Source organism: Rhinichthys klamathensis, unplaced genomic scaffold (genome assembly GCF_029890125.1).
Source record: "Rhinichthys klamathensis goyatoka isolate OS25496 unplaced genomic scaffold, OSU_Roscu_1.1 h1tg000181l_1, whole genome shotgun sequence".
In the NCBI taxonomy this organism is placed as follows: Eukaryota; Metazoa; Chordata; class Actinopteri; order Cypriniformes; family Leuciscidae; genus Rhinichthys; species Rhinichthys klamathensis.
Genome location: NW_026606709.1, coordinates 2,101,264 through 2,114,016, shown reverse-complemented (window position 1 = coordinate 2,114,016; position 12,753 = coordinate 2,101,264). Strand labels below are relative to the sequence as shown.

Below are 12,753 nucleotides of genomic sequence, written 5' to 3'. Positions count from 1 at the left end.
TAGAAAGTTCAAAAGAACTCTTTTGTAACATTATACATGTCTTTACTGTCAATTTTGATCAATTTAATCAATGTGTCCTTTCTGAATAAAAGTATTAATTTCTATAAAACGTCTTACTGACCCCAAACATTTAAACGGTAATGTAGAGATTGATTTTTAGATATCTGACCAGATTGACCACCTCTACTGGATGTCATTTTGAAAAGGTCAAAGGTCACAAAAAGTCCTTTCTATGTCCAAACACCTCACAATAAACTTATGCTGTGATCCAGATGTGTTTGAAATTTCAAACACCGTGTCACAGTATTTTAGTCATAACTTACCGTAATTCTTTGTTTGCATAAACCACACCCTCTGTCATTCATCATCTTAATCACAGACACCAGGCCAGCCAGGATTCCATGACTGGGGCATAAAGTATGAATATTCTAATGACTCAGTTACAAAACTTTCCCAATGGCTAAGATTCACACACACAAATGGATAAACACAAAGTACAAAAAAAGAACGACCAATATGCACAAATACAGATCTTTAGGTAACCTTGATCTGAACAGACTAAAGTATTGGAAAAATACAGCAGTACAATAAAATGGCCAATTCTAAAATGCTGGTCTTCAATGGAACGTTGGTTTACTCCCAATTCTAGCTTCGCGGATGCAACCTTAATGCTATGAAGCGACGAGAATACTTTTTGTGCTCAAAAAATTAAAATAACGACTATATTCAACAATTTCTTCTATTCCTTGTCAGTCTCTGATGCTGTCAAGTGAAGTGAACTTCAACAGATAGTCCGTGCTCAGGGAGTAGGGCGCAGTGAACACTGCGTAGGGACCCTGTCAGTTGGCACGCACCCGAGTTCATGGAGCTCTCTTCTAATGAGCTGATGTTCTGAATCAGGTGTTTCATATAATAGAGGCATAAAAACTGTGCAGATCGGGGAGGCGCGAGGACTGGAATTGGCAACCCCTGGTTTACTCCACAGGACCAAAATTTGTAGAACATCTAATAAAAACTATTTGTTAAAAAATTGGTATGTTTAAAATCTGGGTGGAAATTTGGTTCCATTCCATCAGATTTAAAATTATGAGTAGAAGTCGCTTTGGATAAAAGCATTTGCAAAATGAATAAATGTGAATGTAAAATCATTTTGAACTGATGTGCAAATGAGCAAGAGGGCTTGAGATACTAAACCCAAATTTGGTCAGAATGCTTTCAGCTTTTTAAAGCTTTGCTATATTTCATAAATGTCTCAACCTATGTCTAATATCATTAAGCAGCAAAGCAGTCCTTTAATAAGTAGCCACATTAATGGAAAACAGAATCAAGTACTACAGACCAACTTCAGTGATTGCACACTGATTTCTCTTGTTTATGTCAATCAAAAAAAAGAAGAAGTAGACTCTTTCTAAATGTAATTTTCTGCGGTATAAATTGAGGCTATTTGCGCCGTTAATTGAACGCATCTGTGTCCGTCCTCTCCAGAAAGTGACCCATGATGATACATGGGACTCCTTATCGTGTTTGCAGTGGCCCCTTTGTTACATGAAATGTCTTATTCTGGAAGGAGCATGTGTTTGTAATAAAAATGTCATGAAAGCAGAAAAAAAATACATACACACACACATACCTTGAAATAATATAAACCATATGCCAACTACACAGGATGAAGCTGTAGCAATCGGTCACACAGGATGACAGACTTTTGCTTTTCCAAGTCTAAAGTAAAAGAACCCTGTACACCTTAATATGAACTATGGTTTCTGATGTTTTGATTTGGTGTGCACATTTATAAATGCAATCTTGCACATGTGGTGGTTTCCCACACACAAATCTTTCATGAACATGCACACATACATGCACACAGACAAAACGCACACCATAGTCTGACATGAAAAGGTGTTTTTTATGAATCCTTCCACTCTAAAAAAGCTCTGAATTACATCAGCCTTTTGTGTGCTGGCTGCCTGCAGTACCTCTTCATCTGAGCACCACTACATTCACTGTTTGTGGCTTTCTTTTTCTCTCTATCTCTTTCATTCTTTTGTCTTTCTCTTTTATAGGATCACCAATCTATTCACAGAATAGAATATCAGAATAACAGAAAATAAATCTCCACAGGATGTGAGCAGCAATGTCATCTTCTAGATAAGTAGAGACAAATCAAACAAGTAAGGGTAGGTACAGGTCTACCGCAATAAAGCTTAACTGAATGTGTTGTCTTGTTGTGGGTGTTGGATGTCACAGAGTATTCAAAATTCAGTATTACCTTTGGTAAGGAGCTCTTTTGATTAAAAATTGAGAACATATCTTTTGGGGACAAACACAGATATGTTTTAAAGTATTAAATTAGGTATTTGAGATTAAAAAAAGTAGGCTACATGTGGCTACTTTAATACAAACTCAAAACAGTAAAAAAAAAACTGTTCAATTTACTGTCAAAAAAAGGATGCGGTTAAAAGAAATTCACCATAAAAATACAGTGACAATGTTTCAGGTGAGACAGTATATATACACTCACCTAAAGGATTATTAGGAACACCATACTAATACTGTGTTTGACCCCCTTTCGCCTTCAGAACTGCCTTAATTCTACGTGGCATTGATTCAACAAGGTGCTGAAAGCATTCTTTAGAAATGTTGGCCCATATTGATAGGATAGCATCTTGCAGTTGATGGAGATTTGTGGGATGCACATCCAGGGCACGAAGCTCCTGTTCCACCAAATCCCAAAGATGCTCTATTGGGTTGAGATCTGGTGACTGTGGGGGCCATTTTAGTACAGTGAACTCATTGTCATGTTCAAGAAACCAAAATTTGAAATGATTCGAGCTTTGTGACATGGTGCATTATCCTGCTGGAAGTAGCCATCACAGGATGGGTACATGGTGGCCATAAAGGGGTGGACATGGTCAGAAACAATGCTCAGGTAGGCCGTGGCATTTAAACGATGCCCAATTGGCACTAAGGGGCCTAAAGTGTGCCAAGAAAACATCCCCCACACCATTACACCACCACCACCAGCCTGCACAGTGGTAACAAGGGATGATGGATCCATGTTCTCATTCTGTTTACGCCAAATTCTGACTCTACCATCTGAATGTCTCAAGAAAAATCGAGACTCATCAGACCAGGCAACATTTTTCCAGTCTTCAACTGTCCAATTTTGGTGAGCTCTTGCAAATTGTAGCCTCTTTTTCCTATTTGTAGTGGAGATGAGTGGTACCCGGTGGGGTCTTCTGCTGTTGTAGCCCATCCGCCTCAAGGTTGTGCGTGTTGTGGCTTCACAAATGCTTTGCTGCATACCTCGGTTGTAACAAGTGGTTATTTCAGTCAAAGTTGCTCTTCTATCAGCTTGAATCAGTCGGCCCATTCTCCTCTGACCTCTAGCATCAACAAGGCATTTTCGCCGACAGGACTGCCGCATACTGGATGTTTTTCCCTTTTCACACCATTCTTTGTAAACCCTAGAAATGGTTGTGCGTGAAAATCCCAGTAACTGAGCAGATTGTGAAATACTCAGACCGGCCCGTCTGGCACCAACAACCATGCCACGCTCAAAATTGCTTAAATCACCTTTCTTTCCCATTCTGACATTCAGTTTGGAATTCAGGAGATTGTCTTGACCAGGACCACACCCCTAAATGCATTGAAGCAACTGCCTTGTGATTGGTTGATTAGATAATTGCATTAATGAGAAATTGAACAGGTGTTCCTAATAATCCTTTAGGTGAGTGTATGTATGGTGTTACAATATTTCAACATATATGGTACAGTAAGGTAACCGAAATTGTTTGGCTATCAACATTCTTCAAAGTATCTTCTTTTGTGTTCAGCAGAACAAAAAAAATGGACCAACATGAGGGCGAGTAAATGATGACAGAATTTTAATTTTTGGGTGGACTATCCCTTTAATATAAGCAAAAACAATACATAAAGCTTTTTTTTTTTAAACCATCTAGAATGCCCTTATAGACTGCCATTGTAAGTAAAATGCAAACAAGTTTTTTTGTTTGTTTTCAGCAAACGAATGACGAGTCAATGCCTGTGATAAGCATGACATATGCAATCAATAGAGCTTAACTTGAATGGTACCCGGAACATTCCTTTAGTATATGATAGGAATACCAAGTGGATATAGCAACAGAAGCTTGTAATAACTATTGAACATAGTGACAATCTAGTAAGCTGAAACCCTTAGTGGTATCGATTGCTATTGAAGGAGGCTGTCTGACCTCTGTCTGACCTTGGGCTTGTGTGAATGTGTTCATTATGTTGCGCTACAAACTGATTTTTGCCATTACTGACTACTGCCAAGAGCAAGCTGATAGCAGTCACCACAAATGCATCAATGTCTTTTTCCCTCGGAATGTTGTAATGTTGAATTGTAAACTTCAGTCTAGGCATTACATTGATAAAGATCTGGTCTTTCCTTTGGTCTTGGGCGCCTTTGTCTATCATGACTCTTTGCTGTGAGGACTGCTTGTAATCTCATTCTAGTCAGTAGGGAAATATAGAAAAGATGTTTAGGGTATGTGCCTATACTCAAATACATTGCCAGAGCACTATCTGCAAGTTATTAAGTTTTTTTTATATACATATTTATTATTATTATTGACATGCTGACCTTGACTATCATTTTTTTTTTTTGTTACGACAAGAACACAGCTTCTCGTTACTCCATTTGATTATTTTTTTTAATTACTTCACTAATTCTTATTCTTTTTAAGAAATAATTTAAAAACCAGATAATGCCAAACTATATTTTCGCCCTAGAATTTCAAACATTTAATGAATTTTTTTAACAATCTCAGGCACGGTTATAAGACCTTGACATTTTTGCCCCATAAAAAATTCAGAACTTGATCAAAACATCTTGGAATCATCAATCATGGTCTGTATAACTTCAGTTTTTTTTATAAAAAATAAAATTAAAACATCAGAAAATAATAAATTATTTAATTTAAATAAATGAATAGATCTACATAAAAAAATGAGTGTCACGTTATTAACCCAGTATGTTGTCTATGAGTGTGTGTATGTGTGTTTGTGTGAATGTGGGTGCCCTCACTCCTGCCACGCATCCATATGTGTGTCTGTTTATTTACAAGAGCTGGAATGTGTGCATGTGTGGGTGAATCTGCACATACTTGTGCTCGAGTGAGAAACACAGTGTGTAATGCTCAGCTCATTATGTTTCATAGCTCAGTAAATTTTGATGAATAGAGAAGTGTTCCTCTCTCAGGACCTGCCACATCAGTCATGCTGAGAGCCATCTGTGCGATTGGGCTTCGCTCTCATACATGCTACATCACATGCCTACAGAAGATCATCGTCTGTACTTTTCACTCTCTAATGTATCTATTGTCATAAACACAAAAGTTTAACTGGCAGGATAGAACAAGTGTCGAGTAAAAAAATCATGTGAATGAGTCACTTTCATCTTCTTCTTATTATTATTAAAATAAATATTATTATAAAATATACTGTCCACTGTCTTCTTATAATATTAATTAGTCTTAAACTTGATTATAATGTAGTGACGTTATCCATATATAATGCAAATTGTATCATTAAATAATATATAAAAAAAATGTAGGGTTATAAAATAATATTAAAAATAATACAAAATGATCATTATTATATTGTTGTTGTTATTAAAATATATCAATTACTGTCTATTTATAATTTTAATGATTTGCTATAAACATATACAGTAATTAATATAGTGCCCATTATCTATGCAAGTATGCAACACTAAGAAAATAATCAAATATATAAACCATCTGAGGCTTTAATTTCCATTAAAAACTATTTTGTCATAATTCTATGTGTCATATATTTATGACATAAATACTGTTATTTCATATTATATGTATTGTGACATAAAATTTGTCATTCGGAGAGATAAGATATTGGTCATACCACCCAACCTTATTATTTACTTTAAAATACATCATTGTGCAATTTTGGAATGCAAAAAGTCGATCACATTACACTTCCTCTTGCTTTGAGTTAAATTGTTCCCTATAGACTCACGTTAGGCAGATATCTCACCCCAGGAGGTGTCTCTGTGTTGTTACCTTTGCTTTTTATGTGTATTGTCTTTTCTGCTGGATTGCTGCACTGCAGAATGCAAATTTCGTAGTGATGTTATCATCTACATTTTCAGCAAAGTCTGTGGGCAGAGAATCTGATGGCCAAGAGCCTTCAGAAGATCCTGGGAAAAAATGAACACAGCACTGCTTGCATTCTTCTGAGACAAGAACTCATTTGTCTGAGAGATCAGTCAAGACATCAATGGATTTTGAATGTGACAAATTGAATTGAGTAAAATTAAGAATCAATTGATAGCTTTTAGAATTCCAACTACGATTGTGTTGCCCTTCCATTTCTCAGTGATTCCAGATAGATAAAAATGGGTTTAAAGTATTAAAACACTAATCTGTGAAACCAAGATTCCACTGTTACTTCATTCTCCAACATTACCATTAATTGTTCTAATGCCTCCAGCAAACCCGCCGCAGAAGAAATCCCTGACACCCAAAGCTCCAGACAGTAAAGAACCTGCTGTGTACTGGGGCAGCCTGGTACAAGAGCCGTGTCATGCTTGGGCTCCCTAACACTGCCTCCATTAACACACACACACACCCACACAAACATACACTAAAATACCCCTCAGTGCTTGGCACAGAACAGACACAGGCACACAACAGCCCTGGTAACTCAAAGCAGGCCACCTCTGCAACTGAACCAACTGCCTCCACATCTAAACCACAGCAGGGCAGGCTGGAGGAAGCTTGCAGATTGCATTACGGGACGCATGTAATGCAGTTATGCATATTCAAGGAAATTAAGAGGTTGTGTAACAATTGCATGTCTAAAATGTATGCTTATTCTAACTCTAACAGAATTTAAAAGGGGATTGTGTTTCTCAAAATAAACCCCTAGTGCAATTAAAACAGCTCTCCAGAGAAAAACAAAGGCTGGGCTATTATCTGGCATCCCCCCTTGAAATCACCCTTGAGGAAAGAATGTACCATGGAGGAGATGTAATCTCCTTGTAATTAGTTTGTTGAAACGCTCACCTCTCAATCTATGCAAAATGAGGCATTCCGACAGAGGTGAGAGCACTCTGTAATGGGATACTGACGTCTGTCCATTATGTCCATAATCTGAGATTCCTTCGTTTCGTCATTCATAAAGACTTTACTTGATATATGGTGATGTGTATAGGTTAGTATGTGTGTGGACACCAATAGACTACATAGAAAAACCCCTCTGCCAGGCAGCTGTATTAAATCAATGACATCATCGCTCTCTTTGGTGTTGCAATACTGTCAAATCCACATTGTTGCGTAAGCATTATTGGAAGTTATTCATTGAATAGTCCCTTTGCTCCAGGGTCAATCACTTGGATTATGTTATCCTGCATGTAAACTACAGCCTGGAAACATTCTGGATGGCACATGCACCATTACCATAACTGTACAAATGATACATTAAGAAGAACAAGATGGTACTGTGAGCTGATTACCCATGCAAATGCAGCTGAGCTTGGTATTAGAAATGAACCGCTCCCTAACACATCATTAAATTAAACACAAGGCACACACAACCAAACTATGTCTAATGTCTAATACGTCCAAGCACACATAAATCAAAGAACATCCCAGATAAATTAAGTTATACCTTATCTCTGAGGGCCAAAAATCATAATTACCGTGTTTACATGCACAATTATTTTGCAATTAAGGTCCATATTCTGGCATCCGTAAAAGAAATTGAATTATGATCTTGCCATTTATTATGCTCCATTTTTGTCATTTTTAACAGTAACTCAATCAGCTCATTAAATCCCATTCATGTCCTTAACAATAAAACGGAATGAGCTAATTCAATTTTTGTGCATGTAAATAGCCCATTTTACATGCACATTTTCATTAGCTTGACATTTCATAACTATCTTTAATGTGAATATTGGCGTAACCTGAATATTGGCGTAACCTGGCAATGGCAATCAGGTTAATGTATTTACATGATGCTTACATAACCAGAATGTATGACCACCAAATTCTGATTAATAATGTAATATCTTTGTGCACGTAAACACAGTCATCGAGGCTGCGTTATAATACACAGATATTATGTCAGTCTTCTTTTCCTTTTTGGGCAAATGGGCCCAAAAATGAATGTCACTGACATTATAAACATCATAGCCAGTTAAGATTTTTCCATCAGTTCCAGCACCACATTACAATAATTAAAATCTAAAACGAAGGCGAGGCATGAAAAACATAAACAAGTGTTCACCCTGTCCCAGAATAAAACAAGAAAAACTATCTGTTAATTTTGTGAGACTGTTGAACTGCTTTTGAAGTGCAGAACTTACCATTGGCATTTTTCCCACATGTGAGATGCTGATAGGGCAAAAGGAGGCCGTACAACTCCGCATCATTGCTCAGAGCCTGCTCAAAGGATTCCAATGTAAATTTGGGGATTCCGTTATCCTTCTCCACCACCGAACTATTCAACACCCGGGTGAAGACTTCTCGGAAGAGGCTCTCCATACAGGCGGTCAGGTATATAGCCGCATGCTCGTGGACGCGCACCGCAACCCTGCCGTCCACCATCCACCTGAAGAACTTCCCCACGGAGAAGACCAAGCCGCATCTCTCCGATTTCCCCCGGCTGAATTTATCCTCGGTACTCATGTTGTACATGGACAGCGCGCTGAGCGATGAGGCGATGCAATTGACCGAGATGGTCCATGACAGTATCATCTTGATGGCACTTTGGACTTCGTATTTGGTACACTTGCCGTAGCGCAAACTCAGCCGCTGCGCTTCCCTGGCGATCCTCACCAACGCGCGGCTCACGAGAGCGGAGAGGCGCGCCAGCAGATCCGCGGACACGGTCCCGAATCTCAACTCTTCCTCCTTGTTGAGCGCGTTCTCCACCTCCCCGAGGCTCCAGGGCACATCCTCAAGCTCGGGAAGTTTCGCACAGTGTCCGGAACACTCCAGGGTCTCGCCGTCTTCGGCCAGGACGGTGTTGACGGTGTCTAGGCTGTTGTGTCGACTGCGCATGGAGTCGGTCAGATGCCAGCAGTGCCCTCCATGCGCATAGGATATGTGCGCCTCGGAGCAGCACAGAGACAAGCTGGATGACCTGAAGGAGTCCGCGGCTCCACCGTAACCCGAATCCAGCGTCAAATCCTCCAGGGTCCTCACGGATTTACCCCTTGTTGCCATAACTGCACTTCATATTGTCCACAAGGTTGAAAGCAAAAGGAAACGTTCCTTTGTAAACAAACGCCACTGCTTGACGGCTTTATTCTGTCCACTGTTATTGGAAAGGCACAGAGGAGTTTTCAAATTGTTGCGTTCACTGTTGAAAATGCGCCCCCAACTTTGAAGGAGCAGTGGCGTTATTATGGCACACACCAGTGTGTTTGAAGGCTGTGAAGCGTCAGTTGGAGGAGGAGCCACATACAGTACTGCATCCAATACGCTGAAGGGACCATTGGTGCGTACAGTAGCTTTTGAATGTGCACGGTACTGCATGATGTTCTTCTGTTGATCTGGAGATCCTCTCTAAAAATATGGAGAGATGTCAGACAGTATAAGAATGAAACTGCCATTTTGATACCCACTTGCATAAAGTATTATCATTTCTGAGGAATTTCCCTGTGTTGTGATATAAATATCATTGCAGATAAGACAGACAGATAGACAGATAGATAGATAGATAGATAGATTTTTCCTTTAAAATGTAAAGTGGCAATTAACTACATTTACTATTGACTTGTTCATTAATATCCACTTTTTCCAGAACTTTCAATTCTCTTTAACTATATCGTTTAAAACTATTTTGACTCTGATCAGACAAAGCATTTCATTTACAGTTTTTCTCAATCGCTTTGGTACATTTCTCAAATCGTCCTCGAAATTGGCAAAACAGTAAGTGCATTTCTCAAAACAATTCGTACAAATAGCAAAACACCATGGATTACCTGCAAAAGCCAGTCTCTTACTCAAAATCCTAGGTCATCTCTCAAAAGTAAATATCTGTGTCAATGAACATGTCAGTGCCATCAATGACAAATCCTTGTGTCATTGTGTACGGATAAGACAGTCAAATTGCTTAGTCATGTTGTCAATATAACAGTGTACTCTGGAGGGATGTTCTGATGTAAAGTATGGATAAAGTTTTGATGACAATTATTGTATTTATATTTGTATTTGTAGGTTACACCTTAGTGTATGAGGGAGATTGATTGCAAGAGACTGGACAAGATTCACATTTACGCTTTTACTGTTTGTACTCTAATTTGTTGACAGACCATGTCATTGTGCTGCAGTGCTTTCTTTCCTTTCTGTATTGCAAAGACAAAAAACAAAAAAAAACAAAAGTAGAAATGTGAACATGTGGACAATCTCCTTAGGGAACACTGCATGCATATTATGACAACTTGTTCAACCATTTTGCATGTAAAGACTTATGCTATGAACTAATGCCTAAATGTTGTGGGGGGTGAGACTATTCAACAGAGACCCATTATAATACATTTTGATCAACATGACATAAGCAATTGATGTACCAAAGCATATGCAACGTGTTCAAAGAAATGAGAAACTGTTTTTTTGATGTGCACAAGTGACACAATGATGTGAAGATTGAACAGGTAGTTTTGAGAATTTCAATTCTGATCCGAGAAATGAACCAAAGCGACTGAGAAAAACTGTACATCAGTAAATCAACTGTACTTGGTCTCTGGAGTGGAAACAGAGCTTTAGATATAGTGGTCTTAAGTGGCCAAAACAAATAGATAGACTTTATACAACTAGTAGTCAGCATGCATGAAACTGCTCCGATCCAGTAGACCAAGCAGGGCAGCATGTTTAAAGGGAAAAAAGCAAGGGATCAAATGAACACCTGTCCTCTTCCCCATTCTCCCTTTCAGAGTAACGAGATTCCTGTTCATTAATAATAAAGAGAATGCATAATATATTAGTCATCTTGAATGGAGGGTGCTTGTAAACTTCACTCCCAGAGTCTGTAAAGGTCATATGTTTTCAATGTAAAACTAAAGATAGAATTTGCGCATCAAGCACTCCTTATTTTCCTAATAGCTTTGACGAATGCAGTAACTATTTGGCACCAAGAAAAACACATTAAAATTAGTTAAAAAATGACATCAAGACTTTTATGGTAAAGACTGAAGATTACAGCATGAATCAGTAACTGTATCATAAGAAAGCATGCATAACACTTTTCGACTTGAAATACACTTCACCGTTTAAGTATTTTCAACCTGGCTTTGATAAAGAGGGGACCATATTTTACTCAACACTGACCTCTTCGGACAACACCCCTTCAGAAACCTGAGACTAAAAGGGATACAACAGTTTGAAAGCTGTTTTGCCAAGAGTAACAAATACACTGAACCTCATAGTTTCATTACAATTCTATTTTTAATCTGATAATTAATTTGTATGTGATAATTAACGAGTATCAGATTAATGAACTTTCACTTGAGATATGCACTTGAATTTAGCATATTGTTATGATAGACTGCCACCTAGTGTTCAACAAAACTTCAACCAAACCATCATGTCTTATTCACTTAACAAACTGAGCTCAGACATGTGTCAGTGGCATTACAATTAAACTCATTCACTTGAAATATGTCAATAGTTTTATAAGGGATGAAAGATATATGTTATATATAGCTGGTTGACATTTAGGTCTGTCTAAATGCCAGCATTAACAACTAAAATGAAAATCAGTAATTTTAAATCAGCAGTAATAGCAGAAAGGCTTGAACTTTTAAAGATGAACTGCCTCATTTATTTTATTGTATGTTAATGTTCTCAGTATCTAAAGGCAAGTGCAAACCTAATCAATAAACTAATTATGTCTTGGATCAATGTAGTAGTTCCCACTGTGAATTGCAATGTTTTTTTCTCCCCACACTGATCAATATAAAGATCTTTCAACCAGGCCATTCATTGCCTCCAAATACAAGATTTGTACCAAATGCGCTTTGCTGATGTTAAGAAAAGTAATAGCAGATTGAAACACGATAATTCTTTGCAACATATTAAGCTACAACAAAGTGATCAAACATTTCCACTGTTGTTGCACAGGAAAAAGATACACTGTATGTCGACCTTTTATGACAACATGGCCCAATAATAGGGCATATGAGTTACATTCTATGGGGTTAGTTAGACACAAAGGAACCTGCCAGACTATTAGTCTTTGCAGCAAACTTTAGACAGTACAAACAATTGTAAAACACAACTTTTAAAACATTACAACTGACCCTGACCAGGCATTTATGACTGACACTAGTCCTGCTTTCACAATAAGTAGTTGTTGCCTCAATGTATGCCAGTGTGGTTTTATTGTATTCACTTGTTGTTTACCCATATCTACAACAAAAATATGACAATATTGTCATTTGATTTAAGGGTTTTGCACAAGGTGTTTGAAATTACTGCTAGAAAAACAGATATGAGTTATTGGACTTTTGACTCAAAATCTAGCCACAGTCAACTAGCCCCAGTCACCACTAAATTATACAATTATTATATTGCTAGTTTACCTTAAAAATTGTGGCCATTATATTTTATACACTTGAAGTGAATTACGTCCAACCACTAGTGCAGAAATATTTCTGATAATAAAACCCATCTGTTCCCCAGTACCTCTGTTCATGTGCCTATCCGGGTACTCACACTTTGT

The 12,753-nt window shown here is 38.0% G+C and overlaps 1 protein-coding gene across 2 annotated transcripts in view; it reads right to left on the bottom strand.

Annotated features, from left to right (window-relative positions):
* Positions 1-9,552, bottom strand: part of btbd11b (BTB (POZ) domain containing 11b) — a 66,943-nt gene extending 57,391 nt beyond the window's left edge. Inside the window, exon 1 of one of the 2 annotated variants that reach the window (XM_056261252.1) lies at positions 8,393-9,552. In XM_056261252.1, the coding sequence (XP_056117227.1) occupies positions 8,393-9,254 (862 nt within the window). In that variant the 5' untranslated portion in view covers positions 9,255-9,552. The remainder of the gene's footprint in view (positions 1-8,392) is intronic. The other variant, XM_056261251.1, reaches the window with a different exon arrangement.
* Between the last annotated feature and the right edge of the window lie 3,201 nt (positions 9,553-12,753).